General features: G+C 49.6%; 1 protein-coding gene across 1 annotated transcript; it reads right to left on the bottom strand.

Moving 5' to 3' along the window:
* Positions 1–4,802: 4,802 nt before the first annotated feature.
* LOC309375771 (B-cadherin-like) lies at positions 4,803–27,283 on the bottom strand. The gene is made up of 16 exons (XM_081921678.1): positions 27,080–27,283; positions 26,775–26,889; positions 16,389–16,609; positions 15,524–15,670; positions 15,121–15,276; positions 14,629–14,773; positions 13,802–13,977; positions 12,954–13,082; positions 12,322–12,507; positions 11,133–11,377; positions 10,008–10,150; positions 8,592–8,816; positions 7,926–8,144; positions 7,132–7,262; positions 6,568–6,714; positions 4,803–5,813 (listed from the first exon to the last, which is right to left on the bottom strand). Exons 1-16 carry the CDS (start codon positions 27,128–27,130, stop codon positions 5,604–5,606), a joined length of 2,646 nt encoding a protein of 881 aa, XP_081777804.1. The 5' UTR covers positions 27,131–27,283; the 3' UTR covers positions 4,803–5,603.
* Between the last annotated feature and the right edge of the window lie 81 nt (positions 27,284–27,364).

Below are 27,364 nucleotides of genomic sequence, written 5' to 3'. Positions count from 1 at the left end.
TCTCTGCAGTGCAACCTCCTTCCCAGAAGGAGTGCTCTGAGTTCAGGGTTTGAGCCCACCATTCCTCTTATCCCAGCTGATTATACATTCTATGACTGCTAAGGAGCCTCATCCAGTGCTACTATTTTTTATTTTTACTGATACTTCTGCAAACCTGAGACTCCTGGCCAACCCCCCATGCATGTTGATATTACCTTCCTGTTTTGGAGTTCACCATTAGAAAAGAGTCGCCTCCTTGGGGGGTTGCATTTGCCCAGGACCACCAATAGCTAACTGCCTGCCCACCCATTTTTGCTTGTCAGCCCAGCAGCATCCCCTGTCATTTGGCTCTGCCCTCAGCCTGGCAGTCACCCATAAGCAGATTAAAAGAGAAAGGAGGGGGGTGTTCATTTAAGAAGGAAGAACCTGCCAGGTGAGAATAGGGACTGGGGATTGGCAGCAGGCCCAAGTGCCCTGAAGCAAGCAAGGCTGGAGAAGAGGCAAAGCAAAATAGGAGGGGTGGGCAAGGTCTTTTCATCCTAGCTAATCTGCTGCCCCACCCACTCCCCCAAAGGGAATTCAGTCAATTCCCTCTTCTGCTGAGCTTCCAGAGGCGGCTGTTTCTTGGAATTTACCCCCTTGAGTTGCAGCCAATATGGCCAATGATCAGGAATTATGGGAGCTGTATTTCAACAACTGGGAGAAAAGCAATGATGGGAGAAAAGCAATGACAAACCTAGAAAGCATCTTAAAAAGCAGAGACATCACCTTGCCAACAAAGGTCCGTATAGTTAAAGTTATGGTTTTCCTAGTGATGATGTATGGTGAGAGCTGGACCATAAATAAGACACACACTTCCAGGTTTGACGTGGTTGTAACCCAAAAAGGTTGTAATCCAAAGCGGTTGCAAGCCAAGGTACCACTGTATTCTGTTGTTCTTGCCTCCTGGATTGTGCAGGGCATAACTCTGGTGCCAGCTTAATGAGATCATAGGATTACTTTGCCCATTGCCATAAGATCCTTAATTTATTTAGCAAACTTGTTCAACCAAGGACCCCTGGTCTGTAGGCTGCTCTGCCCAGGAACCTCCTTTCTTCACCTCTTTGTTCAGGTGACACACCTTTTTGTTACCTCAGTATGGTCACTAAACTTTGGTGTGTGTTGATAGTGTAGGTCAAGGACAAGGAACATCTGGTGCCCTCCAGATGCTGCTGGACTCCAGCTCCCATCATCCCTGACCACTGGCCAGGCAGGCTGCTGGGAGATAGCAGTCCAACAGTATCTAGAAGGTCACAGTTGTTAGTTGTTCCCCACCTGCAGATAAAGGTGTCAGGTTTCACTGTTACAGTTGCATCATGGCATTCCTTCTCGCTGCACTCCTCCCAGTGGTCATTTCTCCTCTGGTCACTGTGGATACACAACCTGACAGTCTCCAGGCACTGCTATCATCTGCAAAGGATTCCCATACAGCTGGGTGAATGTTGCCAGCCTTCATGTCACATTTGTAGACAGAGCCATCTTTACCCAGGGGTGCAAGGGGTGTGGGGCACCCGGGCACTGAATTCTGGGCGGGGGGCAGGCACCCACCACTGAAGCTTTTAACTATCTACCTGTTATGAAATAATAATTTTGATCAAGCTAGAAAAACAAAATACATATATACCTAGGTATTACCGAAATGCATACCTACTGTTTCACTGAAGAACTTTCGACTTTGTGCGTTCATTTACCAAAGATGCGCCGTGCCAGCGGCGGCACTTGTCATTCACAACAGCAGCACTTGTCAGACTCAACGATGGCACTCATTATTCTCAACTGTGCCATGCACACAAAATTAACTAAATCTGGGGGTGCTGGGTGGATCTTTGCACCCCGGCAAAGCATATGCTAAAGATGGTCCTATTTGCAGACATCTTTGTAACACAGAGCTGGCCTTCCAAAAGGCCTAGTGCCTGAAGCCAGCTCTCCTCAAAACACCTCCTTGAGGATCCTGCCATCTTCCAGAGAAAGACATGTTCCCATCATTGTTTGCCTATCAGGTTTGTGTAAATAGATAGATATACCCAGTGCTTAAAAAAAAAAAGTTTAGGGGTACTCTCATTTTGACTCAAGAAAACCACCATTTTATAGTTTAAATTGAAGGAAGGTGAGGACAGGTGACCTCACCTAGGCCCGAAGTCACCCCCCACCAAAGCAGGCTCAAAGCTTCTCAAAATCATTTTCTCAGCAGCTAAGCATCAGAAACATTCTGCTCTGCTGTAACAAAGGTAGAGAACAGTCAATTTTTTCTCAGGGCTTTCTGATGCCTTCTGGCCTTGCTAAAGAACCACATTGCAACTTACTTTCTGTCTGGGAACCATGCCAGAACAAGAGATTGAAACATATCTGAACACTCTGAAAACCCTTTCCTGGGAAGGGTGCCAAGAGTCCCAAGGCAGCTTTCTGTTCATGCTCAGAGGACTCCTGAGGGAGGAGAAAGGAGGAGGGAACTGGAAAGGGGTATATATGCTTGTGCACATGACTGTGAATTTCGTGCATGCTTTTTGTGACTTGCTCCTTCTACCAGTTCATGGATGGTAGAAATAAAACCTTTTTCTCCGAAACTATTCCTTGAGTGTCTGTTGACTCCCACTTCCCTTTCCCAGGCGCAATATTTTTCCCACCCGAGGGCAAAGCCTCATAAGGCTACAAAATCGGAAAAAATAAACACAGTAAATGGACAAAAATACTAAGATTCACAAAACGTTTAGGAATATGCGTACCCCTGCATCCCCCCCAGAAAAAAAGCACTGGATATACCGCTGCTTGATGTGATTCTAATAAGAGTTATCCATCTCACTTCCTGACACGTTTGTCTTGAAAGCACTCCACTACAAGATGGTGAGGACTGGGGTGTAAAAACTGAAGTTAGATATATTTTAAATTGTCATTTATATCCCACCAAGGAGCTCAAAGTAGCATATTGGGTTTTCCTCAACCCCCCTAAACATTTCATCCTCATAAAAACCATGTGAGGGAGGTTAGGCTAAGTGAGACTGACTGGGCCCAAGGACACCCAGTGAGCTTTGTGGCTGACTCTGCACTCCATGGCTACTAAGCAGCCACACTCAGTCAGTGCTCATGGAGGGGTTGCTTTTAGCTGCTCCCTAAGGCTTTTTAAAATGAAATAAAAATAAAAATTGGTACCCCTGGAAACGTGAGAATATTCACTACAGTGGTACCTCGGGTTAAGAACTTAATTCGTTCTGGAGGTCTATTCTTAACCTGAGGTACCACTTTAGCTAATGGGGCCTCCCGCTGCCGCCGCCACATGATTTCTGTTCTCATCCTGAAGCAAAGTTCTTAACCTGAGGTAATATTTCTGGGTTAGCGGAGTCTGTAACCTGAAGAGTCTAACCTGAAGTTTCTGTTACCCGAGGTACCATTGTTTTTTTTTTCCCAAGTGAATTTTTATTGTTTTCCTTACATATTCTTTTCCAACAAATTGTAATAGCACCATACATTCCCTTTGACTCTGCCGAGTCGCGACCCCCCTCCCTCCCCACAACTGGTATGTTTATAAGGTACCATTGTATTAGGAGAGGTTGTGTTTGCCCAGGGCCACAATCAGCTAACTGCACCCATGTATCCACCTTCCCTCTCTGGGCACCCCCTTCTCTGCTTGTCAATCCAGCAGCAACAGCAGCATTCCCTGGCATTTGGCTCTGCCCTCAGGCTTGCAGTCACCCATATAAGTAACTTAAAAGGGAAAGGATGTGGGGAGGGGAGGTGTTTGGAGCAAGAAAAACCTGTTGGGTGAGTATGGGCACTGACAGCAAGCCAAGGGGCCCTGAAGCAAGTAATACTTGAGAAGGGGCAAAGTAAAAGGAGTGGGTGGGCAAGGTCTTTCCAGCCTAGCTACTCCCCCACCCTTCAAAGAGGGACTCAGGTTTCAGCAGAGAGCTGAGCTTCCGGAGGATACTGTTGTCCAGGAATGTGCTGGAGGCAGATGGTTGCCACTGGGGAGGAGGGATAGTGGTCAGCCAGTGTCTCCCACAGGGTTTCTATGAGGCAGGGTGGTGCATGCAGCTGCACCAGCGCCAAGGAAGACACCTGCACCCCCCAGCCCTGTGCAGCGCCTCCTCCCCAGAGCAGCTGTGCAACCCTGGCAGCCCTTTCCTGCCAGCTCCCTCAGGAGAGGTTTAACAAGGACAAAAACACAGCAGCAACTGTTAAAAAAGACAGGCCTTCTAGGGAGGCCGAGGGAGAAGGCAGGGGAAGCAAGGCTGAGAGTTTGTGAAGATCCAGTCAGCGATGGTCTGGGAAGAGATCACAAGAAGGCTATAGAACATGGGTAGGCAAACTAAGGAAAAGTTTTTCAGGGAAGTTTTTAATATTTAACGCTGTATTGTTTTTAATACTTGATTGGGAGCTGCCCAGAATGGCTGGGGAAACTCAGCCAGATGGGCAGGGTATAAATTATTATTATTATTATTATTAGCCCCGGGGGCCGGATCCGGACCAATCGCCTTTTAAATCCGGCCCACAGACGGTCCGTAAATCAGTGTGTTTTTACATGAGTAGAATGCAGTTGTGTGCAGAGAAAGTGAGGAAAAGAGAGGTGGGTGGGAAACACTGATTAGAGGGTCAGCCCCTCATAGCTGGGGCTGATGGGAGTTGTAGACCAAAACATCTGGACAGACATAGGCTGGTGGGTTTGTTTTCCCCCTGGATACATTTCACTTTTCAGTTCAGGGTAGGCTCTGGTGCCCCGTGACATCCCTGAGCAACCCTTGATGCTCTCCCATCACACACCCCAGGCAGGCTTGGAGAAAACACCCATGTTTAAAAAAGAAAATCCTTTATTAAAACTTTACACCCTGATTGTCCAACCCTTTAGCTTAACACCAAGTCTATTTCGTACCTAAAAGTAGGAAAGAACTGACCTAGGAGCACTTAGGAGATGCGTATTTTTTAAAAAAAAAGCAGCCAAGAGTTTCTAAGAGGACTGCTGGCACTTTGGGGGCTGAGCCAGTGGGGAGCAGGTGCCCCAGCTGATCGCAGGAGTCTGGGCAGGGCTGCTCCACTACATCACACACACAGCTACTACATCCCCATGCACCACACCTGCCCCATCCCAAGTCCATCCATGCATCTCGTACGGGGACACCAAATGAATATGGGTGGAACACACATCAGCTCCAGCAGCGAGAACTGGGCATCTTCTGACACACGCCCTCTCTTGGAACCAGGGTATAGATTGCAGGCCTCCCTGAATGCTGACAGGTTCCTTGGCAAGGCATGACGCTTTCATCAAGAGGCACTCAGAGGCAGGTAACGTACAGCATCGCTCATCTGGCTAGAAAGCCTTCGCAGGCACATTCAAGAAGGCAGCCTGTGAGTTCAGAGGAAGCCAGACACTCTGCCAGGAAGCTGCTGGGTCCTTCTCAGGGCTTCAGGTGTTGCCACCAGGGACCCAAGGAGGAGATGCAGTGTGTTTGGCATTCGGGCAGGAGCCGGTGCAATGCAAGGGAGGCTTTGCTGGGAAAGAGGAGCATGTGGTTCTTGCAGAGATCCCCAATGGCAGAGGTGAGAGCCAGCCACAACCACCCAGTCTCTGGGCTGCAAAAGTCCACCCATGGCTCTTAGTCGTCAACGCCCCCGCCGTACATGTCTGCCAGCTTCTTGAAGCGGCTGCCCCAGTCATTCAAGTAATCGTAATCCTGGTCCCGGTCAGAGCTAGAGGAGTTGAGGGAACTGAGGGAGCCGGCCTCGGAGCCACTGCCCTCGTAATCAAACACCAGCAGGGAGTCATAGGGGGGCGCCGTGGGGTCCGTGTCTGCCGCCTTCAGGTTCTGCAGGAGCAAGGGGAGAAGCTGCCTTTATAGATGTAATAGTTTTATACATGTTTTCAGTATATTCGAAATAACTTTGGGATGCCTCATGGAATGTGATTCTTAATAATAATAGTTTCAGCTGTATAGAACAGCCAGTTATCTCTCTAAGGGTCAAGAGGAATTTCATATTTTACACCAGAGCTAAGAACCAACTGTGCAGGAAAACTTTTTCTCAAACTGCAGTTCTCTTAAGAAATAAACACTGCAATCTGGTAGAATGGATAGTTATTTCTAAATGAACAAACATTCATGTGAGAGATGTGGGGTGTAAAATCAGTATGTAAAATCAGTCTTAGTCGTCTGTGGATTGCAGAGTCTCCAGCAGCACAGCTGGGAAACAAAAAAAAAAGCTGCTGCCCGTCAATTTCAATGGTACCAAACTGAAAGGACAGGCTTCCAGAAACTATTTAGGGGTTGAAGAACAGTATGAAAAGGCAAATAATAATAATAATAATAATAATAATAATAATAATTTTTATTATTTATACCCCGCCCATCTGGCTGGGTTTTCCCAGACATGCACACTCAAGCTTTAGCCATTGGCTTGCCTTGTGCAACAGGGGTGGCAAACCTGTGGCTCTCCCTACAACTCGCCATCCTTGACCACTGGCCATACTGGCTGGGTGCTGGGAGCTGGAGTCCAACAACATTGGGATGTGCAGCAGATTGCTGACCGGCGTTCCCTTTCAGCACCCTCCTCCTCCAACCTTACCTCATGGATGAAGTTGCCAATTTCATCTGGGTTTGCAGGGCGCGGGCGGTACTGTGGAGCTGGCAGAAGGGTGGGCAGGACATCGTTCCTGAGGACGACTTCTGGACGAGCATCCAGGCCCCTGTGGAGCTGGCCGAGGTCATAGTCCTTTCGGAGGAAGGGGGAGAAGAGGAGAGAGAAAAGATGATGCAGAGGCTCTGCAGCTTGAAAACTGCAGAATACAACAAGGCAAGGAAGTTGCCTCCCCTTCCTTGCCATTTAGATGTTGATGGTAGGCAACTGGAGGTACTGGAACAAAATGGGGAAGACACTTGGAGAGGATGAAGACCAGGTCACAACACCAACTGACCCATTGTGGGCTGTAGAGGATGGACAGCTGTACAGGATGGAACATGTTTTTCAGCAAAAGACCCTGCTTATCTCTGGGAGGAGAGTCTTTTGGGGGCATTGCACGTATTGAGGATACCATAGTCCCATCAGACATTTGCAACACAGCACATCCTTTACATCCTCCTCAGTTGCCTCATGTCCCTTTTAATTGGATAGAGCCAAAGGGGCACCCACCTGGTCTTCCTCGCCACCTCCCTCTTCACCATAGTAGAAAATGTTGTCCCGGGTATCTTCTTCTGGGAGCAGCAAAGGCTCCTTCACCACTTTCCTCCTTCGCACAAAGAGGAGCAGCAGCAGCAGGATAACTGGGAGAGAAACAGAGACTCAGCACAGCATCTTAGCAGGTGCTTCTGCACTCATGTCAGAGGAGCAAGCCTTTCCCTGTCTGGTGCCCCCATGGTGTTTAGGACTACAACTCCCATCAGTCCCAGTCAGCATGGCTATATGAAGCTGGAGCTGATGGGAGTTGAGTCCAAAAGAGAGGGCACCAGGTTTTGGAAGGGTGAACTGAGATTCTTCTGGAAGCAGGCGTCTCTGCCTCCCAAAGGCTTGAACAGCTATTTGTTGTAGCAGCCCTGGCTACAAGCTCTACAGGTGAATTGTGCCTCTGGGGCTAGCCAGGCAGTGCTTCCCAGGCCCCTGTGGGGCAATGTAAGAAGGCACCTCTCTTTATGGGGCAGGGGATCAGCTCAGAGATCAATAACTGCCCAGAGGACTCCCAAGGAGAGGAGGCTGAGGGAACACTCCACAAGGGAGCATGTTCAAAAAAGGATGAGATGCTGCCAGCTTGGCAGGCAAGGGGTGACATAACTGGGCTCCTAAGCCCCACAGGGGTGCCTCAGAAAAAATGGTCAAAGGAGCCGTGGACTCAAAAAGGTTGAAAACCTCTGGTATAAGGAGTTGCCCTCCATGGTTTCACTCCCCCACTCTGCCCACAGAGACAGAAGGACAGTGACCTGCACACTTACTCAGCACAGCCAAAATGGCTCCCAGGATGGCTAAGATGATGGGAGCCTCAATGCCAGTCCCCTGAGGACCCGGGCACCCTTCTGTATGCCCCTCACAATCACAGACAGTTGCTGTGAGGACCGTCAGCCGCTCCATGTTCTGGTTGTCAAAGAGTTGGAGGTAAACTTTGTACGTCTCTTGCTTCAAGGGCTGCAACAGTGTCAGGGTTGCCGTTTCTCCTGCAAAAGGAACAACCAGAGCATAAGCGCAATGAAACAGGAACAGAGTCGGCTCATTGGGAATGGATTATGGCCACCAAAAGAAACATTCCGTTAACACTCAGCTAATGAATTCTCTTCAGCTGCACCTGCTGAAAAGGAATGACGGCCATACACAGTGTAGGACCTTACCCAAGTAGACTGTCTAAAAGGATTTCCAAGCATGTGCAGACAGGGGAGCTCACCCCAGCCAGGGCAACTGGCTTCCCTGGGATATTCCTAAGTCCCAAAGGGAACAGGGAATAACCATCTCTGGCTAGCTAAGACTTTGTGGGGAAAGTGGGGAGAACTAAGAAGAGGGTGTCACTTGGGCATTGCTGCCACAGGAGAGAAGGTTCCTGTTCCAGCAGAGACCATGGACAGCTATTCTGGAAGGGCACCCCATTTCCTCCCCACTGCTCACCCCACCTTTGCTGTCCATCTCGACAGCCCAATTTTCTTCCGAGTTGTGGAGAAGCTCTGCACGGAACGGGGAGGTGTTGGGGGGAAGGTCCTTGTCCAGGATGCGCAACATCTGGGGCACTGGCTTGCTGTTGCAGACGATGATCTCCCGCCGGTCAGGTTCAGGGCCATTGTCGTTCACATCTAGCAGGGTCAACAGGAGGGTGCCCGTCCCGGTTGCTGGAGGGGTTCCTGTTTGGAGCAGGATGCAAAGAAGTGGCTTTAGAAACAGAGATGAATGAGGAAGAGGCAGGGCTGTACTCTGGCCCAGACTCACTTGCAACACCTTCCCAGACACAATTCTGCAGAGAATGCCAGGAGCCTGGCATTCAAATTATGTCCACAGGTTTCAGAACTTTTCTAATGGATATGGTCAGAGATAGGCCTTGATAGAAGCTGGCAGTGTCCCCTTACACTCCAGCATGCAAATGATGGAGCTTCTGGGTCCTGTATAGCTACAGACCCTCTCTCATGGCTTCCTGCTCCCAAGAGTTGCTCTTTGCAAAAACAAAACAGAACCAAGCATAAAGGAATCCAGAATCTTACCAATTACAAACATCAAGTTCAGAACGCACAGAATGAGGACATGTGCAAAACATTCAGGCTTGTGCCAACTATCTGCATTAATGTAATTTATTCTGAGGATCTGTGTTGTGTATGATTTCTTGAAGTAAAACATGCTTAAGTATGTCAAGTCCAATAGGCTTTTTCTTTAAGATTGATGCTCAAACTGCCACAGCTTATATATTCCATTTGCTTTGGCTTTTGAAGAGCATTAAACCCTGTTCAAAATGCATGCAATGTTGAGAAGAGCATGCTTAATTCAGCATTAATCTGCACTATGTGGTTTATTAGCCTACTTTTTTTTTTTAAGCACAGAATGTGAGACTTTTGCATAGTTGTGGCTGTGGTGCTGTGCATATCATCCCCAAGTGAGTCCTTGCAACACTGTTCTTCTCAAGAGAAGCAGAAAGTGGGGTGGGGTAGGGAAGGGGCAAGAGGTGTCCCGGATAATATGTGGATGAACATTTTCCTCCTCTTCCCCATTGCCATCCACTGTGGCCTGTGGCTGCATCTCACTCCCATTCTCGTCAGCCAGCAGGAGGCTGTCCGGGACCCCTGATTTGTGTCTTCAGAAGGCCTGGGTTGCACCCGCCTCTGCCCTTGTCTCCACTTCCTAAACAGATAAACAGCCAAGGTCTGGGATGTGGTTTCTCGTGACAGGCTGTGAGGAGGCTGCAGCTCCACAGCCACGTGCCCCTCACATGGGAAGCTCCCAGGCGGCTGATGCACAGGCCAACAAAGAGTCCTTTGATTCCCTTCCCCCACAAGAGATGGTGACCCAGGGCAGGGGACTCGTCCCTCCTATCACACAGAGCTTACCATCATCCTCCGCCAGCACAATGGCCATGTAGGTGTCGTTCTTGACAAAGTGGGACTCCCGGTCCAGGCTGCTCTTGGCTGTGATGATGCCGTTTTCCGGGTGGATGGCCAGCCAGTCAGCCGGGTCATTCCCCATGGAGTACCTGGCAGGAGAGAACACGTTTAAATCCCAAGAGACCACAAAAGGAGGAATGTGTCTTATAAAGCATGCCAGCAAGAAAGCCCCTGAGAATTTCAGCTTTGGGGCTAATTAGCACACACTGTTTGCTACAGCAATGTTAGGATGGGTCCTGTTTCGGGATGCAGGTGGAGACATTGCTTCATTGCTCTTCTTCCTTAAAAACTGCTTGTGAAGACTTAGCATGCCAGAGAGGCTGGCTCACGTTTCTCCTCCTCCCTCATCTCCCAGTTTTTCTGTGCGCACAAAGATCTTAACCATCTAAAATATATACCTCCCTTGCTTTTTTAGAACAACGCATCACAAGTGAGCCACATAGAAAAGGGTTTTGGGGCAACGTACTTGCATTTCGGAAGCGTTGTTTTTTGCCCTGTCCCCAGGGGGGAAAGGTAAACAATCCCTACCTCTCGAGACACACATCTTTCAAAATGCAATTTATCTTGATTTCAATCTTTTCTCTGGATCAGGCCAACATCATGCCTTTGACTTCTGCACAATGTGCTTGCTGCATTGAACTCAAAAGCAGATAAAATGCAGCCTCATTTGACCAGCTGCTATTGATCCAGGGAGCCTGCATGCCTGCTCTGAAACTCAAGACTGACTTCACCTTACATTCTGCGGCAGTTGCACATTTCTCAACACCAACCTGAGCTGGTCCATTAAGAGGTATCATTTTACCTTCCCTGCATTTCCTGCCCTCCCTTCCAAGCACCCAAGGTTCCATTTATTAAGACGGAGCCACTGAGCATTGATTGACACCCCGTTCTTGGAAGATGGAAATGTTTAGAAACAACAAAGCCCAGCCTGATGTGGCTTTGCTATCGTCGACCAGCCCCATTGATCTCCACCCACCTCTCATCAAGCCATTAAGCCAATGCTGCCTGCCTGTTAACACTATTCACCCCACTAGGTTCAACACCTGGCCAACCAGCAACAGAAATGCTTACTTGATTTTCTGGGATTGCATCTTATCTGGGTCCTGTGCCGTGTATGCGGTGACTTTCTGCCCTATTGGGATGTCCTCTGAAACCTCTGCCTTGTGGATGGGAGGAGCAAAGACTGGGGCCTCATTCACATCCTTCACATTGATTATCACAGTAGCTGTGGAGGTTGGGAGCTTCACCACAAAAGGTGCCTGGTTGGTGACGGCTACCTGCAGCAGGTACTGTTTCTTTGCTTCAAAGTCCAAGCCCTAAAAACAAGGAAAAAACCAGACATGTGGAACTGGCATATGCTGGGGCTGAAGCAGGAGGAGTGGCAAAACCAGGGAGGGCAACTGCAGCAACCACTGTTGTGAACTAGAGCCAAGAACATTTGCTTCCCTCTCCCTTGTGTGCCTCTTGGACTAGGCAAACTACCTTACTGCAAAGACAGCAGCTGTAGGCAACAGCAGTCTTTGCCAACCGCCAGATGTTTTGCACAGCTGAGCTACAGCATTGCTGCTATTGCTCCTTCAGCATCCTAATAGGTTCCTAAGTCCTCATGTTTGATTAAATGCACAGATTTACTGAGGACTTGCAATGAATCAGGAGGTGGTTCTTCAACTCAACTCCCAGATCCATCTTTATGTCCACCTGAGCATTTTATTATTAGTCCCATAGCCCCAAAAGCCATTCCCCCAAAATTAAGAAAATGCAAATAAATATATACTTGTTCTCCATCATGAAATGCTGTTTTCCAACTAGAAAGTGGGTTCTTGTTTTTGTTAATGCTAGCCCTACTCTACTGACTGCTTTCTCTTTTGTGCTAGCATGGGAAATGGCAGCTCTACAAGTGTCACAAAAATTTATTCCACATTTACAATGGCAGCATTTGTTCTCTGGAACTCCCTGCCCATTGATATCCAACAGGCACCTCAATTGGACTGTTTCTGGCACCTGTTAAAACCTTTTCCACATAGGGAAGCTTATCCAGGCATGCTGTTTTATTATGTATATATTTTTAATGTTGATTTTTATCTATATTCTGATTTTATAATGTGTACTGTTTTTAAAGCCTGCTTTTATTACCCCACCCTATCCATAAATATTTTGTACAACTCTTTGCTAACCGCTTAAATGATACTTTGTTGATTAAGCAGCACAAAAAATTTGCTAAATAAAATAGGTGTACAAGCACACACATTCCAGCACCTACTTTAGCCGTTTTCAAGATGCCTTCATTGGTCTCTGGATCAGTGGAGATGGTGAAGGAATTCCCCTCATTGCCTTGCACAATGTTGTACTCTGCAAGCCATGCTGGGGAGCTGACCGCATCCTTGTCAGTCACAGCCAGCCTCACGACCTCCAGCCCTGCTTCGTTCTCTGGTACTTCTGCAGAGTACTAGGAGAAGTGGAACCAACCTGTTAGCTGCACGGATAGGGAAATGCTCCTCTCTGCTTCCAAGGCACAGTCCCATCATGCATGCACTACACAACCCAGCCACCCACCAGTCCCCAACCCCTTCAGCTTAGTATGCAAACTCCTAGTGTCCTTGCCAGCAGCAGTCCTCAGTCTGCTGGAATTATTTGTGCAGCCAGGGGTGCGCCTATCCTGTTGGGGCTTTGGGATGAAATCTCTGACCCACATAAGCCAAAGGCCATTTTGCAACCAGGAAGATCTAAAACAATGGGGGCTGCTATAAGCAGCAGTTGTCTACACAACAGTTACAAAACCCTAAGCGTTTAGAGGAGCTGCTGCATTGTCTCACCCCTTGAGACACCCCAAAGTCATGTGCAGATCCCCCCCCAAGCCCCCTATAGTTGCTCCAAAGAATGCAGGATTGCTACCGTTGGCTCCTTGAACTCTGGTGCGTTGTCGTTTACATCTGCAACTTCTATCACGGCCACTGCGGTGCCAGTTAACCCATCGCCATCCAAGTCTGCTGCTTGCAGGGTCAGTGTGTATTCGCTCACTCTCTGGAAGAGGCAAGTATTGTGGTTGGTATTAGTGACGGATTGACAAAGGCTCCATTTGAGTAAAAGCGTCTCTTCCTTCATTCTGTAGCCTGTGGAAAAAGTACGCCACCCACTGCTGACGTTCTCACACACGCAAACCAGGTCTAGAGCCTTGAAACTGCACCTCTTGCCTGGATTTGTGTCTAATCTGGGAGTAGCAAAGCAGACCTCCCTGGGCGGGCCCCACTAGGCCTACAAGTCATCTGAAGATGAATTCATGTCCAGGATCCTGCAGCTCTCCAAAGAGGAAGGACTCCTGAGGTTTGAGAAGAGGGTTAGAGCTAAAACTCTTCTCTGCTCCAGCGGTACTTACTTCAGAACAGAAAGACAGCCCTAAAGTGGAACAGCCCATCTACTCCAGCATCCTGTCCCTACAGTGGCCAATCAGATGCCTCTTCTGGGAAGCCCACTGGGAGGACATGAGCAAAACAGCACTCTGTCCCCACTTCAAAAACCAGTTGCTGGGAATCACAAGAAATAATGCCCTATCACAAGAATGTAGCCCTCCAGAAATTTGTCCATTCCAAATTGTTGTCTGCCATTACCTCTTATGGCAGCAGATCCCAGAGTTTAGCTAGTCACTGTACTTACTGCGATGCTGCCTTTCCACCCAGGCAGCCAAGGCCCATTACCCACTCCACCAGTTATACGGCTCCCCGCCCCCCGTGCTGGCCTTTTACCTCTCGGTCCAGGCCACTGGCAATCACACTGATGGCCCCTGTTGCCTTGTTGATGGCGAACATCTGCTTGTGGGGCACCTCGGGAACCTGGCTCAAAATGGAGTAGGCAATGACACCGTTGAGTTGTGTTATGCCATCGTCTGCATCAGTAGCGGTGACCTGCATCACGGAGGTGCCTGGTTTGGTGCCAAAGGGGATGGCAGAGGAGGAGGGCGAAGAGGAAGAAGGGGGTGGGGCGGGGAAGGAGAGAGTGAATGTAATGCCCAGCATATGAAGCAGCAGCCTTAAAGACAAGCAAAATCTGTCTATTGAGCCTATCACTGTTTCCGCTTGAAACTGGGGTTCCTTGCAACTGCAACACAGGTGCTTTGCTCCAGCTGCTATAGCCCTCCCATTGCACCATCGTTCACTAACCTGGTGCCCTCTAGGCATTTTGGATTACAACTCCCAAAATGCCAAAAGCTTAAAGGGGTTGGAGCCAATCATAGTGTCCCTTTTCTCCTGGACAGGATATTTCGTTTCAAGGGCTTCTTAGTCTGGACAGTGTCATTGGCTGGAGTAAGAAATTAGTTTTCAATAACACATTTAAGCTGCTACTGTTCTAGATTGAGAGATTCAGAAGCACATGGCAAGGCTTGCTTATATTTTAGAAAACAAAAGACCAGGCGGCGTTTTGAACACCTTAGGGCAGTTTTCTCTTATTTGATTGCCTCCAGACAATCCCATTACAGATGCAGGCTGGCGTGTGCATAACCAGCCCAGAGGTGCCCCTCCCCCCCACCTGCATGATGCCATTTGCTCCCTCTTCCAACCCCTCCCCCCCTTACCAGGTGTCACCCCTTCCAAGACAGACCCTCTGAAGACCTCCTGGGTAAACTCAGGCCTGTTGTCATTTTGATCTGTGACTTTGACGACGATATCCATGGGCTCTTCCACAGGCTTGCCGTTCTCAGACACAGCATGGGATAAAAGCTGTATGGAGACGGAGAGCCACATTTAAAGCACTTCTGTGGCCTGGAAGTTTCCTTCCTCTGCTTCTAATTTGATGGGAGGAACATCCTTCCAGCCTAAATGCCTGCAGACAGACTCAAACCCAGCAGGGGGCCTGGTTTATTTATTACATTTATATCCCACTTTTTCCTCCAAGGAGCTCAAGGTGGCATATATGGTTCTTCCCTCCCTGCTCCCCGCCATCTCACTTAGACCCCACAACAACCCTGTGAGGTAGGTTAGGGTGAGAGGCAGTGCCTGTCCCGAGGTCCCCCGAATGGGGATTTGAACCCTGGTCTCCTGGTTGCTAGTTCAAAGAGTTCCCTTACATGGTACTTGTCAATCTTCTCCCTGTCCAGTGGCTGAGTCACTTTCATCCAGCCTGTCTCTTTCTCAATGATGAAGACTCCTTCAGGAGGGCTATCTGCACCCTGACCGGTGATGCTGTAGAAGATCTTGGTTTCTTTGTCCCGGTTGGATTTGATCTGAGGCAGGGAGAGAAAGATAGGAAATGCTGCACAAAACACTGGATGCTCACTTTCCGAAAAGGGCTGCTGGTTCAGGAAGACTGAGCACCCTTCGCTATCCGAAAAGCTCAGCCACCTGCAGCCTCAGGCAACATATTCTAAAAGGGCATTAAGCACAGATACCCTGGGAATGAATCCACATGCCCTTGTTACCTCTGGGGCAAGGCCCACAGACCCCCCCCACCCCCACCGGAATCTGCCATACCTGAACAAGGTTCTTAGGGAACGGGCCCCTTTCATTTTCAGGAACGGATATGGGAGGGATAACCCAGTCCCTCTTCTGCCTCTTCAAGCCAGGCTTTGCCGGGGAGAAATACAGCACTTCTGCTTGGCTGGCAGGCTCAAACTCCTCCTGTAAGAAGGGACCAAGAGTTTTAGACACCTCTGCAACAGCAGCTGCCTTCCCAAACCAGGTGCTGCTCTCCAGGTGAGGGTGGACTGCCATCAGCTCCAGCAGCTGGGAGCCCACAGGTTGAGCAAAAACAACAGAGCTGAGTAAGAGGAGCTATTCTGGTGCCTTGACTGCACCCATATCCTATCCAACTATCAACAAGGAAAGAAGGCAGGTGGCAGGTCTGTTAGCACTGCAGGCTGCAAGGCCAGCAGTGTGGGGAGGTCGCTGTCAATCGCTTTGAGAATAGCTGACAGCAGCCCCCACCAGTAGCAGCTGGCCCAGCTAAGCCTACCGGCAGCTTTAGAATAGGGAATTCTATATACAATTCTAACCCTCCATGGAAAGCCAAGTGGCCTCCTCTGGAGAGCAAAATTCTCTGCAAAAACCCAGAAAAGGAGCCAAACACCAAAAAAGAAGCTCCCAAGAGCAACAGAATTAGAAGCTAGAGCAAATTAAGGCTGTGGGGAAATCCAGAGTTATTTCTGTAGCAGGAAGAGTTTCCCTCCTTGTGGCAAACGGAGCCCCTCCTCAGAGAGGTGCATTCCACCTGCAGAGGTACAGCCTTGCCCTATTAGCATAGTTTCCACCACAGCAGCCATTCTCAAAGGACAAAGGTTGCCATGGTGCCTGCCACCTGCACTCCCCCGAGGCCCCTGCCAGCTGCTTTGCACACTACCTTTGGAGAAGGAGGGCCTTTGTTCCGCACCAGCACAGTCACCAAGGCAGAGGAGGATCTGGTACCCGTGGAATCCCAGGCATGCACAGCGAAGGTCGTCTCCTGCCCATGGAGCTGCGTTTGGCGCTGCACCAGGACCGTCCCATTGGGCAGCACCCGGAAGTTGGCATCCTCTGTTGTGTATGAGGCCAGCTTCCATCCCTGGCAGTCTGCAAACTGGACTGGGGGGTTGGGGAGGGAGAGGGAGAAGGAAAAGAGGCTGCGTCAGCCTGGATCCTAGCCTAGCAAGAAAAAGCTCCACTCAATAACATTAAGAATTAAATCTTACCCCTAGAGGAGAGGTATTTTGGCCCTGACTGATCCTCCAGGCCATCTGCAGCTCACAGTCCAAGTTATTTAGATGCCCCCTGAGCATCAGCAACCCTTATCAGGGCCAGCCAAACTTTGACCTGTCTCGGCACATGTGCAAACAAGTTTCCTAATTGAAGGGGCAAAAGTTTGGAGGAGGAGAGCTGGAATGTACTGCAGATAAGCCATCGCCCAGGAAGGGAAGCACTGAAAGATCTCAACTGCATTCAAGAGAGCGTCTTGCAAATGGATGGGAGGGGTCTTGTTTGCCCTTTAATGGATTGGCACTCAGAGAACCTTGAATTGCTTGCACAGCCCCTGCAGAGCAAGGGGGTGTTTGAGCAGCACCAGCCAGAGCAACAGCAGCAGCAGCAGGAGAAATCCAGGCTTAGTCCAGACTGATTAGAGCACTCTGCTCTGCTGATGTAGCAAGCAGCCAAGCCCTCTGTGCGTGCCAGAACAGATCCCACTGACTGGCCTTGGAAGCAGAAGCCCACCGCAGCTCAAACAAAATATGCCGGGGCTCCCCTCTTGCTCAGGACTGAACCCACACCCGGTCACAAAGCGGGCCACTTGTCATCATCAAATTATCTGGATTTTCTCAATGCAAACAACAAAGCGTCCACTTTGCTCCCAAGTCCTGGCCTCATATTTCAGCTGCAGCGCAGCTCATAAGATGGAGACCCCACCAAAAAAATAATGGTCAGGGAGTGATAGCAGCAGCATTTGCATCAATATAGACAAGTTGAGAAGCCTGATTGTCCAGCCAACAGGAGAACAAAATATACTTTACACTAGTTCCAAGAAATAGAAATTGGATAGCTATTAGGGAGGCTCTAGTGTGTACAACTGCATGTACATGCACACGCCTGGCCAAACAGTATTCCAACGTCTTGCTGCAGGGGTGCAGAACCTCAGGCCAGGGCCAATTTTCCCCTTCCCAGGCCTCTGTCTGGCCCTCAGAACTGTCCTCAGGTCACTGCCCCTGCTTTGTACCCTCCTTGAATAATTTTGCCTGGCTGGCAAAACTCTGACCGTGAATGCCTTGGGTATGGGACACAGGATAGAGGAGTGTGTGCAAAAAACCAGCCCACTGTGAATTTTTCATTAATTACTCTGCCAGCATTTACCACTGGCCCTGCCCACCTCTGGTATGTGGCCCTCTGAAGGTTGCCCAGAAGGGAATTTGGCTCCCTGGCTAAAAAGGGCTTTGCATCCTCTACCTAAGACAAGAATATGGAAGCATTTTGAATTCCGGGGAGGTCAGATCCAAACACACACAACATAGGTTTTGGGAAATAGTAGAACCCCATAAACAACAAGTCAAAATCCCCATCCCACCAGGATGCCACTACTATGTCTCCCACTTTGCTTCAAATGTTGAGGGGGACAAGGTGAGGCAGTGTACACACCTCAAACATTAGCCTGCCTTTCCCCATATTCTTGTTTCCAGCCAACTAGCAAAGCCTTCGAACACGTTAAATCTGGTGTCATCAGTGCAGGCATCCGCAACACACCCTAAATCGACTGCAGCAGCAGCAGCGGCCAGGGCCTTGGCTCTGGATTCTGGGAAAATATGCCCTTCCCACCACGAAATTGTGTGGCAGTATTAGATGCATGATGCACTTCCTGAGACTTTCCATAAAAGCCCAAACTATTTTCACTGCCTCTTTATAGCCCCTGCTTTCAATCATGTGGCTTATGAGTCAGTCATAGGAAGGGATAAGTATTTGAGCTTGTTGCAGAGAAGTTCCTCTATGCACTTTCAAGGATGAGCTTCACTGCCCACTCTAGACCAGCCTTTGGCAGCCTGGTGCCAACCCAATGCTGTGGACCATGACTCCCATCAGTGCTGGTTGGGGCTGATGGGAGCTGTAGTCCAAACCATCTGGAGGGCACCAGGTTGACGAAGGCTACACTAGACCCTTCTCTTGTTCCTTTCTCATTGTTTAAACTAGACACCCAAGATCCACCAACTGAAGTCAAATAGTCCAGAGATGGGGAGATGGTGCCCTTTCTCCAGATATTGTTGGACCCCATCTCTCATCAGCCCTGACCGTTGGTCATGCTGGCTGGAGCTGAGAGAAGCTCAACAACATCTCCAGAACCACAGCAGGTGGGGTAGGCAAACAGATTTAAGTGTAAAGGGCACTTTTTCTGAGTGCATATGCTCAGCCCAGGAATGTGTTTTCAGTCCCTTAACTGAGTCTCAAGCTTTTTCCACACAAAAACCAACTCCTGTCTTCCCTCCTCATTTCCACCCGCTCCCTCAAGACAGCCTAATTTAGAAAGAGGCTTTTAGTTGCTGCTGTTGTACCATTTGGAAGAAGCAAGAGCACTTTGCCAATGTACGGCAAGTGACCCCAGAGATCTACTAATAGATCCAGCTTCTGCCTACTCCTGTATTATGGAACCTGGATGAAGACTATCAAAGGAGATGGGCAGGCTGGTTTCCCTCTCGTGCTGTCCCAGGGTATGGGCTGAAGCTGCAGAGGAACATAGGTAGCAGCTGCCTTACACGATGTCAAATCAACAGTCCATCTAGCTCAGGATTGTCTACACCAGGCACCCCCAACCTGTGGCCCTCCAGATGTTTTGGCCTACAACTCCCATGATCCCTAGCTAAAAGGACCAGTGGTCAGGGATGATGGGAATTGTAGTCCAAAAACATCTGGAGGGCCAAAGGTTGGGGATGCCTGGTCTACACCAACTGGCAGCAGCTCTCCACCATTTCAGGCAGGAGTTTATCACAATTCTACCTGGAGTTGCTGCTGGGGGTTGAGCCAGAGACCTTCCGCATGCAAGGCAGGTTCTTGACCACAGAGGCCACCACCTTGCTGAAGCTAAGCAGAGCCTGGATGGGAAGCCCGTGGATACAGCTTTTAGTTTCACGAGGAAAGGCAAGCAGGATATAAACACAATCATACCTCGGTTCTCAAATGCTTTGTGACTCAAACATTTTGGCTCCTGAACACCGCAAACCCAGAAGTAAGTGTTCCAGTTTGTGAACGTTTTTTGGAAGCGGAACACCTGACACAGCTTCCAATTGAGTGCAGGAAGCTCCTGCAGCCAATCGGAAGCCGCAGCTTGGTTTTCAAACGTTTTTGAAAATCGAATGCACTTCCGGAATGGATTCTGTTCAAAAACCAAGGTATGGCTGTATAAGGAAGCAAAACAAAATGCCAAGCAGGAGATAGGCTGTGGAACAAAAGTGATTCCTTTAAAGGAGTCCCAAGGGACTTTACGGCTACAGGCTAGAATGCCCAGCCCATGCTTCACCACACCCCAGGAAAGGAATAGCACAGATTGCGTATGTACAGGATAAAATGCCTAGTTGAAGGAGGAAATGTCAACTCCACTTGATTCACACTTCTGATGAAGTTGGCCCATGGAAGCTTACGAACCTCTTACCCTCTGTTGGCAGAGCCAACAAAGAAAGCACCAACTGCACCAGATTTGACCTTATTTATTCTTCTTTTATTAATTAAATTCTTCCCAAAGATGCTCAGAAAAGATCTCAACTTACAATTCTTGTCAGAAGAGGAAAATCTTCAGTAGGTGCAGAAGAGACAACAGGGACTTTGCCAGTCTATTATTCAAGGGGAAAGGATTCCAGAGGGCATATGCCACAACACTAAAGGCCCACTTCCTACATTCTGTGGAATGGACTTCCTAAGAAGATGGTATCTGCAGAAGGTATCTGCAGCATGCAGTGATTGGCTGGTTGTATAAAGGCTGAGACAATCTAAAGAAGTGGGTCCTGACCCATAGAAACTGACACTAAGCCTGCTAAGTCTTCAAGGTGCCACACACTTTGTTGTGCTGCAGGGAAACTACTAGAGAAACTACAACATCCTCCTCCAACCTGGTCCTTTCCAGCTCCTTAGAACTATGACACAGGCATGTTGGCTGGGGCTGAGGGAAACTGCAGCCCCCAAAACATCTGGAGGGTACAAGCGTGGCTTAGACAATTCTAGAATGACTCTGAGATCAAGAGAATCCCTGATGACAATTAGTGATAGTATTATACAAGTGACTTTTTGCAACTACGCTTATCTGACTGTTGTTGACAAGTCCTGTTGGGAAACAGTGAAAAGCCTGCAGTAATTAGCAGACACCATTAACAACTGTGAGGCTCTGAAGAGCAGAAGGGCTCATGAGTCATGCCCCATCAGTGAGAGTATCTAAAGCCACAACTGAAATGAGACCCTAAATGAAACAATTCCTTTCTTTATTGAACTAGAGAAATCCATTAATATTCCAAGAGAGCTTTCAAACCACTGATGGCAACAGCCAGGACTGGCCCCACTGTTAGGCAGAGGAAAACAGTCATCTCAGGCGGTAAATGCTGAGGGGTGCAGAGCAGGCAGAGCTGTGTGCTCTATGAGGGTGGCACTACATTGCCTCGGCTAGCCTCTTGCCTTCAACTGCAGTAATATAATAATAATTTATTATTTATATGCCACCCATCTGACATGGTTGCCCCAGCCACTCTGAGCAGCTCAGTAGAGAACATGGCCCCATTGCTCTTGCTGAAGTAAGATTCAAGTGTCCATTTGGTTGCTTCTGGCACCTGGAATGAGAGGAGGCACCATCTTGTCCTTTGACTCCGGCAGCAAAATGTTTTGGGGCCAGCCCCGGAGGCAACACTGCACAAAACACAGAGAACCCACAGAGCTGTGCGATGATGCCATCAGCAACTGTGTGTGAAACCCATGAACAGAAGTACCAAGTTCCAGAAAGGTAGCAGCTGTGTGTCAAGCCTGCTGCAGCAAAAACAAGTAGTGTTGTGGCACCTTAGTCAGTTATGGCAGAAGTGCTTGAGGATCAGAATTCAATAAATCAGATACAAAATGTGCGTGACAGCACATCCATGCATCTGGTCAAGCAGACTTTCCTCCATGCAAACCTATGCCATAACAAGCCTGGAAACACAAATACTATCTATTACTCAGTCTGAAGGCCTCCAGGCCCTTGAACTTTTTATAAACAGCAACTGAACTTGAGTCAGCAAACTGGACATTTGGATGATATGTACTGAGCTATATGTGTAAAGGCAGATGGATGTATGATGGTTCTTGTATTGTCAACATAAGCTGCCTTTTTTGTTTGCCGTTGTTCCCCCCCTTAACCCCCCTTACACTTTTTTGGGGTCTTCATTAATAAATTTGTACACACCAAAAAAAACTGTACGCCATAACAAATTTGCTTATCTTTTAAAAGTACCTCAAGACTCCTGTTTCAGAAGCATCAAAATCACCGTGTACTGGTCCTAAAATGCAGAACAAAGACCCATTGCCAACAGTGACATTCAGGACTATGAGTTGCATTCAACTAAGTCTTACTCAGAGGAGACCAACTGAAATCAATGAGCCTGCCTATGTTGCTTGCATCCACTAACTTCAAAGGGTCCACTCAGAGTAGGACTAGTGTGGAATACCAGTGGGTAATTCCCACTGCGGTTCCTCCTCCCAGATCGGAGATTTGTGGCTGCAGAGATGCGCCTGCTTAGCCGCGACCTCTCTGGAACAAGCACCGGCATTTATGCTGGGAAAGAACAGACTCTTCCGACTCTGTGCACATCAGGCATGGAAAGGTTTGGAGGTCAAAGCCATCTCAGTCCATCTCTGAGCTCTCATCACTTAGTGGAATCTGACGCGCCCCAAAGCCATTAGCAGAGACCCCTCTGTATACCATTACTGGAAATAGCTTCCTTCTTCCCTTCCCCAAGAGGCTTTGGCAGCGGCAGAGGAAAGCAAGTGGGTTGCCATGCCTCCTTCCACAAGCAAGGCAGCTCCTAATGGTCACGCGCGCATGCAGGGCTGGGACCAAAAGGTCTGCTGGGGCCTCTTAAGAGCGCACAGCAGGGGCTGAAGAGGCAGGCAGGGCCCCATCACATCCTGCAACCTGCCCCCCAAGCCGTAACTCAGCCTTTGAGTCAGTGCAGTCACTGGAGCAGTTAATCCCCGGCCAGCCACACCTCCCACACCTCAACAAGAACGAAGGAGTTAGCAATTAACCTCTTATATTTCACTCGGCTCTGGACTGAGGCTCCAACTCCAGCCCTCCATTGAGTGGGCAGCAGGGGCAGAAGCTTGTTCTGCCTCTGAGGGACAGAGGCACAGGAAGCCCTTGGTGTTGCTGCTGCTGAGCCCAAAGGGAGAAAGAAGAGAAGGCACAGGGGCTCCTGTGCCCACATGGGCAAGCAGTTTTCAGCCAACTTCACAGCAGGTAACAGGGGAACAAGCTTACAGTGCAGCCCTGCCCCCCACCATGACCTCCCCCTTTCTCCAGCATGCATGGAATTCGCTCCCCCCTCTCTCCCTCTGCGCTCTTATCTCAAGGCCCCTCCATTATGGAGGTCAAGCTGTGCAAAGAGGTGAGGAGAGCTGCAGCTACAACAGATTAAACCCTCCTTCAGCAACTCTGTAAACACCAGGCAAATTCTGGAAGGGGCAGGGAATACAGCCAGGAACCCACCAAGGTTCCTTGTCCTATGGAGGACAAGGCTGAACAGAGCCACCTTCGAAGGAAGGTTTGCAACAGAAGGCAAATCGGCATAACAGCTTTGATAAAACTGGGGGGGGGGGGGCGGCGGCGGAGAGATGCTGCAGTAATTTCAGCTAATCCACTCGCAACTGCCAAAGTGTTCTGATGAGTTTCCGTCAGGTATCAGTTTACCCTGGCCCTTGACATCATACACACACATTCCAGGACCAACTTGGTAGTTTGTTTAAAACTCTTTACTGAATACTGAATTGCTGTGACCCACCCTGGGAGCCTACGGTGAAGGAGCAGGTAAGATATCACCATCACCAGTATACAAAAGAAGACTTTAGAGTGCAAAAGCATAAAGAGGAATCTGTAGCAGAAACATAGATTGCACAGCAGCTACACTGACTGGCCAGGAAGTCTTGCTACTGAGTCTCAAATATACATGCTGCAATTATTTAGTTGAAATTAAAATGTACTCTGCACATGAACAAAAGCTCTAATTACTTTGTATGCATCATAGCCAAGCCCTGGCTTTAAGTTACACCTTGGGCATGGATAAGGAGGTATTCCTGCCCTATATGACTGGAAGTTGCACTCTGGAGAGTAACAGACACTTTCAGGAGCTGTAAACTTCCTCCTCCTCCAAGTTCCAGAGCCTACCATGAGCAACAAACAATGAAATCATAATGCTATACAACTTGGACCAGTCTCCCTGGGGCAGCAGAGAAACAGAGGCCAATCTAGAGAGATTAAGTCAGCCAGGATTTCCTCGTTGTGCTCTAGCACTGAGCTGGCACATAATCTGGCAAATCGAGAATTCCCCACCATACAGAGGGGAAATCAGATGAAAGTTTTGTGAATTCGAAATAGGGGCTACAGAGCCTCCCACCAAACTATGCAGGGAGCCCAGGTTCTGACCTAAAGGACACAAACATTTGCATTGCAGGGCCTTTTAATTGGCTTTGGGTGCCAGCCAGCAAACTGTGTGCAGGTTGGATTAGGCCACGGCTGGGTGAACAGGTCACTTTCGAACACTGGAAGGTCTTGCTGAGCGAGGACGGCCAGTGTGCTAGTACTCTTTCACCGCTCATGCCGCTGCCTTTCATTCCCAACCCCAAGGCAGGTGGAAGGAATTCTGTTTAGGGAGGCGGAGGCAGGGAGAGCTGGTTGCTTGCAGCAGAAGGGGCAGTTTCGGTCTCTGGGAGAGTTAAGTCACTGGCACAGAGAGAGTTAAACGGATTCCTGCTCCTGGCAGGGGTGACCGAGAAAAGGAGACAGACCAGCCTCTGTTCCATGCACAATGTCCCTGTTTCACAAAACAACTAGACACACATTTGCTGGCAATTAGGATGCCATGCCGAACAGCTAGGCCAGCCTGCCTGCCCCCCCCCCGCCCCCTATCAACATCATCTGGAGCAGCAGACCTCATGAAAGATGGAGGAGGATGGAGAGAACTTCAACGGCATCATGCAGCAGGTGCCTGGGGGGGGGTCTATCACGAAATTTAGGTAGCACCCACCTTCAGGAAAGAAAACAACATTCTCATCCATCAGTGGGTGGAACAGAGGAAGCCGTAATGTGGGACATCAGCCAAGCCCAGTTCTGTTGGCCCAAAGGCTGCAAAGGCCCATCTGCTCCTTGTTACAGGAATTCAAGTGGGGCTCAGGGAGATTAGCCTTGAAGGCACAACAACCTCCTCTGGGAGGGCTGCCAGAGAGGCAGGGGTGGTGTAGGGATGACTGGGGAATCCTGGGTTCCAATCCCCATTCAGCTGCAAAGCTCATAAGGTGAGCTTGGACTTTTCACTCTCTCAATCAACCTAGCCAATCAACTTCACAGAGGTGTTGAGAGGATAAAATGGGGGGCAAGTGGCTAGGACAACTTATTTGGAGGAAGACAGGATAATTACAATATCAGTAACTATTATTAACGATAGCAATAAGTATGAAGAGTAATGATAAGCCTCAGCTCCCATAGATGCAAAATCCACCTTGTCCCACTGTAAGCTTATACCAAGAGGCAAAACTTGGCTCAAGCTTCTTCAGGCACTGGATTTGGTGTCCCTATAGAAACAGTAAAACAATTTAACTAGAATGGTGGAGCTTCGGTTCATTTACAAATTCTTCAGAAAACCAAAGAACAGTTCCAAAGATTTATACTGATTTGTGGATCACGTAATAATGTGTTATATAGATGTACAAGTTGTGGTCTATGAGAATACAAGTTTTCATAATGTATTGGGGAGGGGAATCCCTGGGAAAATAAACGATTGATTAAAAAAATAATAATGTGATTATTGTTTTTGCTGTGTACAAACATTGGGGATTTCTCCTCCAGATATCAGAATGCAAACCCTTTTGCCAACTTCCACCAAAGCACCTCCAACTGTTTTGAGCTTAACTGGCAGCAGGGGGGGGGGCAAATTTCATGAGCAACCTTTGGGGGTCTTAAGCATAGAAGGAAGAAAAAATATGGATTAGAGAAAGTTGGGCAAATGAAAGAGAATATGCTAATGCCAAAACAACCAATTTGTGGTTATGCTGGGATTTGAATTGCAAAAAGGCAAGACAAGGGAGGGGGGGTTATCAGAAGATGGGCTAGGTAATGAGGGTCTCAAGAGTTATGGGAATCAACCCACAACAACTGAAGTTCCTTTATTGCCTTGCCAGGAATTCCATTCCATTGAGTTGGTCATTTCCAAGCCACACCTTGTGGAAAACCAACTCATCACCGACCCCCTCCGACAGCACAGCTTCACAAACACCTGGCGGGGGAGGGGAGAGCACATGGCTGCGCAGGAATAAGCCCTACCCCGCCCCCCCCCCAGGCCCAACCAGGTGCCCATCAAGGGCCATCAGCCCAGGATTATCATGCAGAATGGCTGGGGACAAAGCATCTCACCAGGAGTAAGCAGGAAGGAAGCAGACCCCCCCCCCATTCCAGGACACCTCCAACAGTACTGCCGCGCCAGGCGGAGCGCGGCCACCTCAAGGGCCAGAGGCCACGGGCGAGTGACGCTTGCCAACCCCACTCGTAGCTTTCAGAAACGGCGGGGTCGGAGAGGCAGTGGTCAGCCCGCAGTCCAATTTGCAAGGGTCGGAAAAAAGACTAATCCCGAGGATTAGAAAAGCGGCGCCCGGGGCTGCAGGAGGAGCCCGTCGCAGCCGTCGAAGGCGCCTCTCCTGCCCTGTCGCAATCTTCAAACCGGAGCCCACGAGGCGCTCTGCCGAGATGGATCTCACCCCCGCCCCACCCCATAAACTATACTACGGGAAATCGAAATAAACACCCACACAGGGAAAGGATCAGCCAGGAGACCTCGGGGGGGCAACAAAGCCCGAGGAAGAGCAGAAGAAGGGACAGCCAAAAAAAGACGCGAGCGCGCCCAGACGCCACGGAGAGGGGCTCATTTCAGACAAATGCTCGAAATCGTGCAATCGCGCCCCCCCCGGCCCAGCACGCAAAGCCCCCAGTCCTCTTCCAGGACCGGAAAAGTCATCAGACGGTATCCCCCTCTCCCCGCGCGCGCCGCCGCCTCCTCACCTTGGCCCAAAACGTGTCCCCGGGGCAGGTCTCCGTCCGGCACCTCGATGGTGAAGACTTTGGAGGTGAAGCCAGCGGAGCAAAGTTGCGTCGGGTCCGCTAGCAGAGTCCCCACCTGAGAGGGGCAAACGGAGGGACAGTCAGGTACCTGAAGCCTCCGGGAAGCGGGAAAGGGAAACGTGACCCTCCTCCCCTCGAGGAACAACATCTCGCCCAAGGCACTGATGCGCCCCTCCGCTCTCCTTCCCCGGGATCTGCTGTTTACCGACACCGTCCTTCGGGGTCCCGCTTAGTTTGGTACTCACCTCGAGGAGGAGAAACAAGAGGGCCCGCAGGCAGCTCCGCGGGAGCCCCATCGCCGCGACGAGAAGCGAAAGCGCCGCCGTCGGCAAAGAGAAACCTCGTCGGAGCTCCGGGCGCGTCCCGCGTTGCGTCGCCTGGAGCTGCCTGGGCTGAAGGAGGCCCCCTCGCGTCGCCCGCCTGCTTCGCCTGCTGCTACTACCACTGCGGGGCTCCGCCCGGCCTGCCCGGCGCCTTTAAAGCCGCCGCGCCAGGTGAGGCTCCGCGGGCGGGGCTCCCGCTGCCACCGC

Source organism: Podarcis melisellensis (genome assembly GCF_964234715.1).
Source record: "Podarcis melisellensis genome assembly, chromosome: 8".
Classification (NCBI taxonomy): domain Eukaryota; kingdom Metazoa; phylum Chordata; class Lepidosauria; order Squamata; family Lacertidae; genus Podarcis; species Podarcis melisellensis.
This window is presented reverse-complemented; position numbering and strand designations above follow the sequence as displayed.

Excerpts from the sequence above, each read along its gene's own strand:
- LOC309375771 (XM_081921678.1), bottom strand. The coding sequence starts at position 27,130 with ATGGGGCTCCCGCGGAGCTGCCTGCGGGCCCTCTTGTTTCTCCTCCTC. Across the intron at positions 15,277-15,523 it reads TCCCTAAGAACCTTGTTCAG|ATCAAATCCAACCGGGACAA; the intron begins GTATGGCAGATT and ends TCCCTGCCTCAG. Across the intron at positions 8,817-10,007 it reads TGTGCTGGCGGAGGATGATG|GAACCCCTCCAGCAACCGGG; the intron begins GTAAGCTCTGTG and ends TGCTCCAAACAG.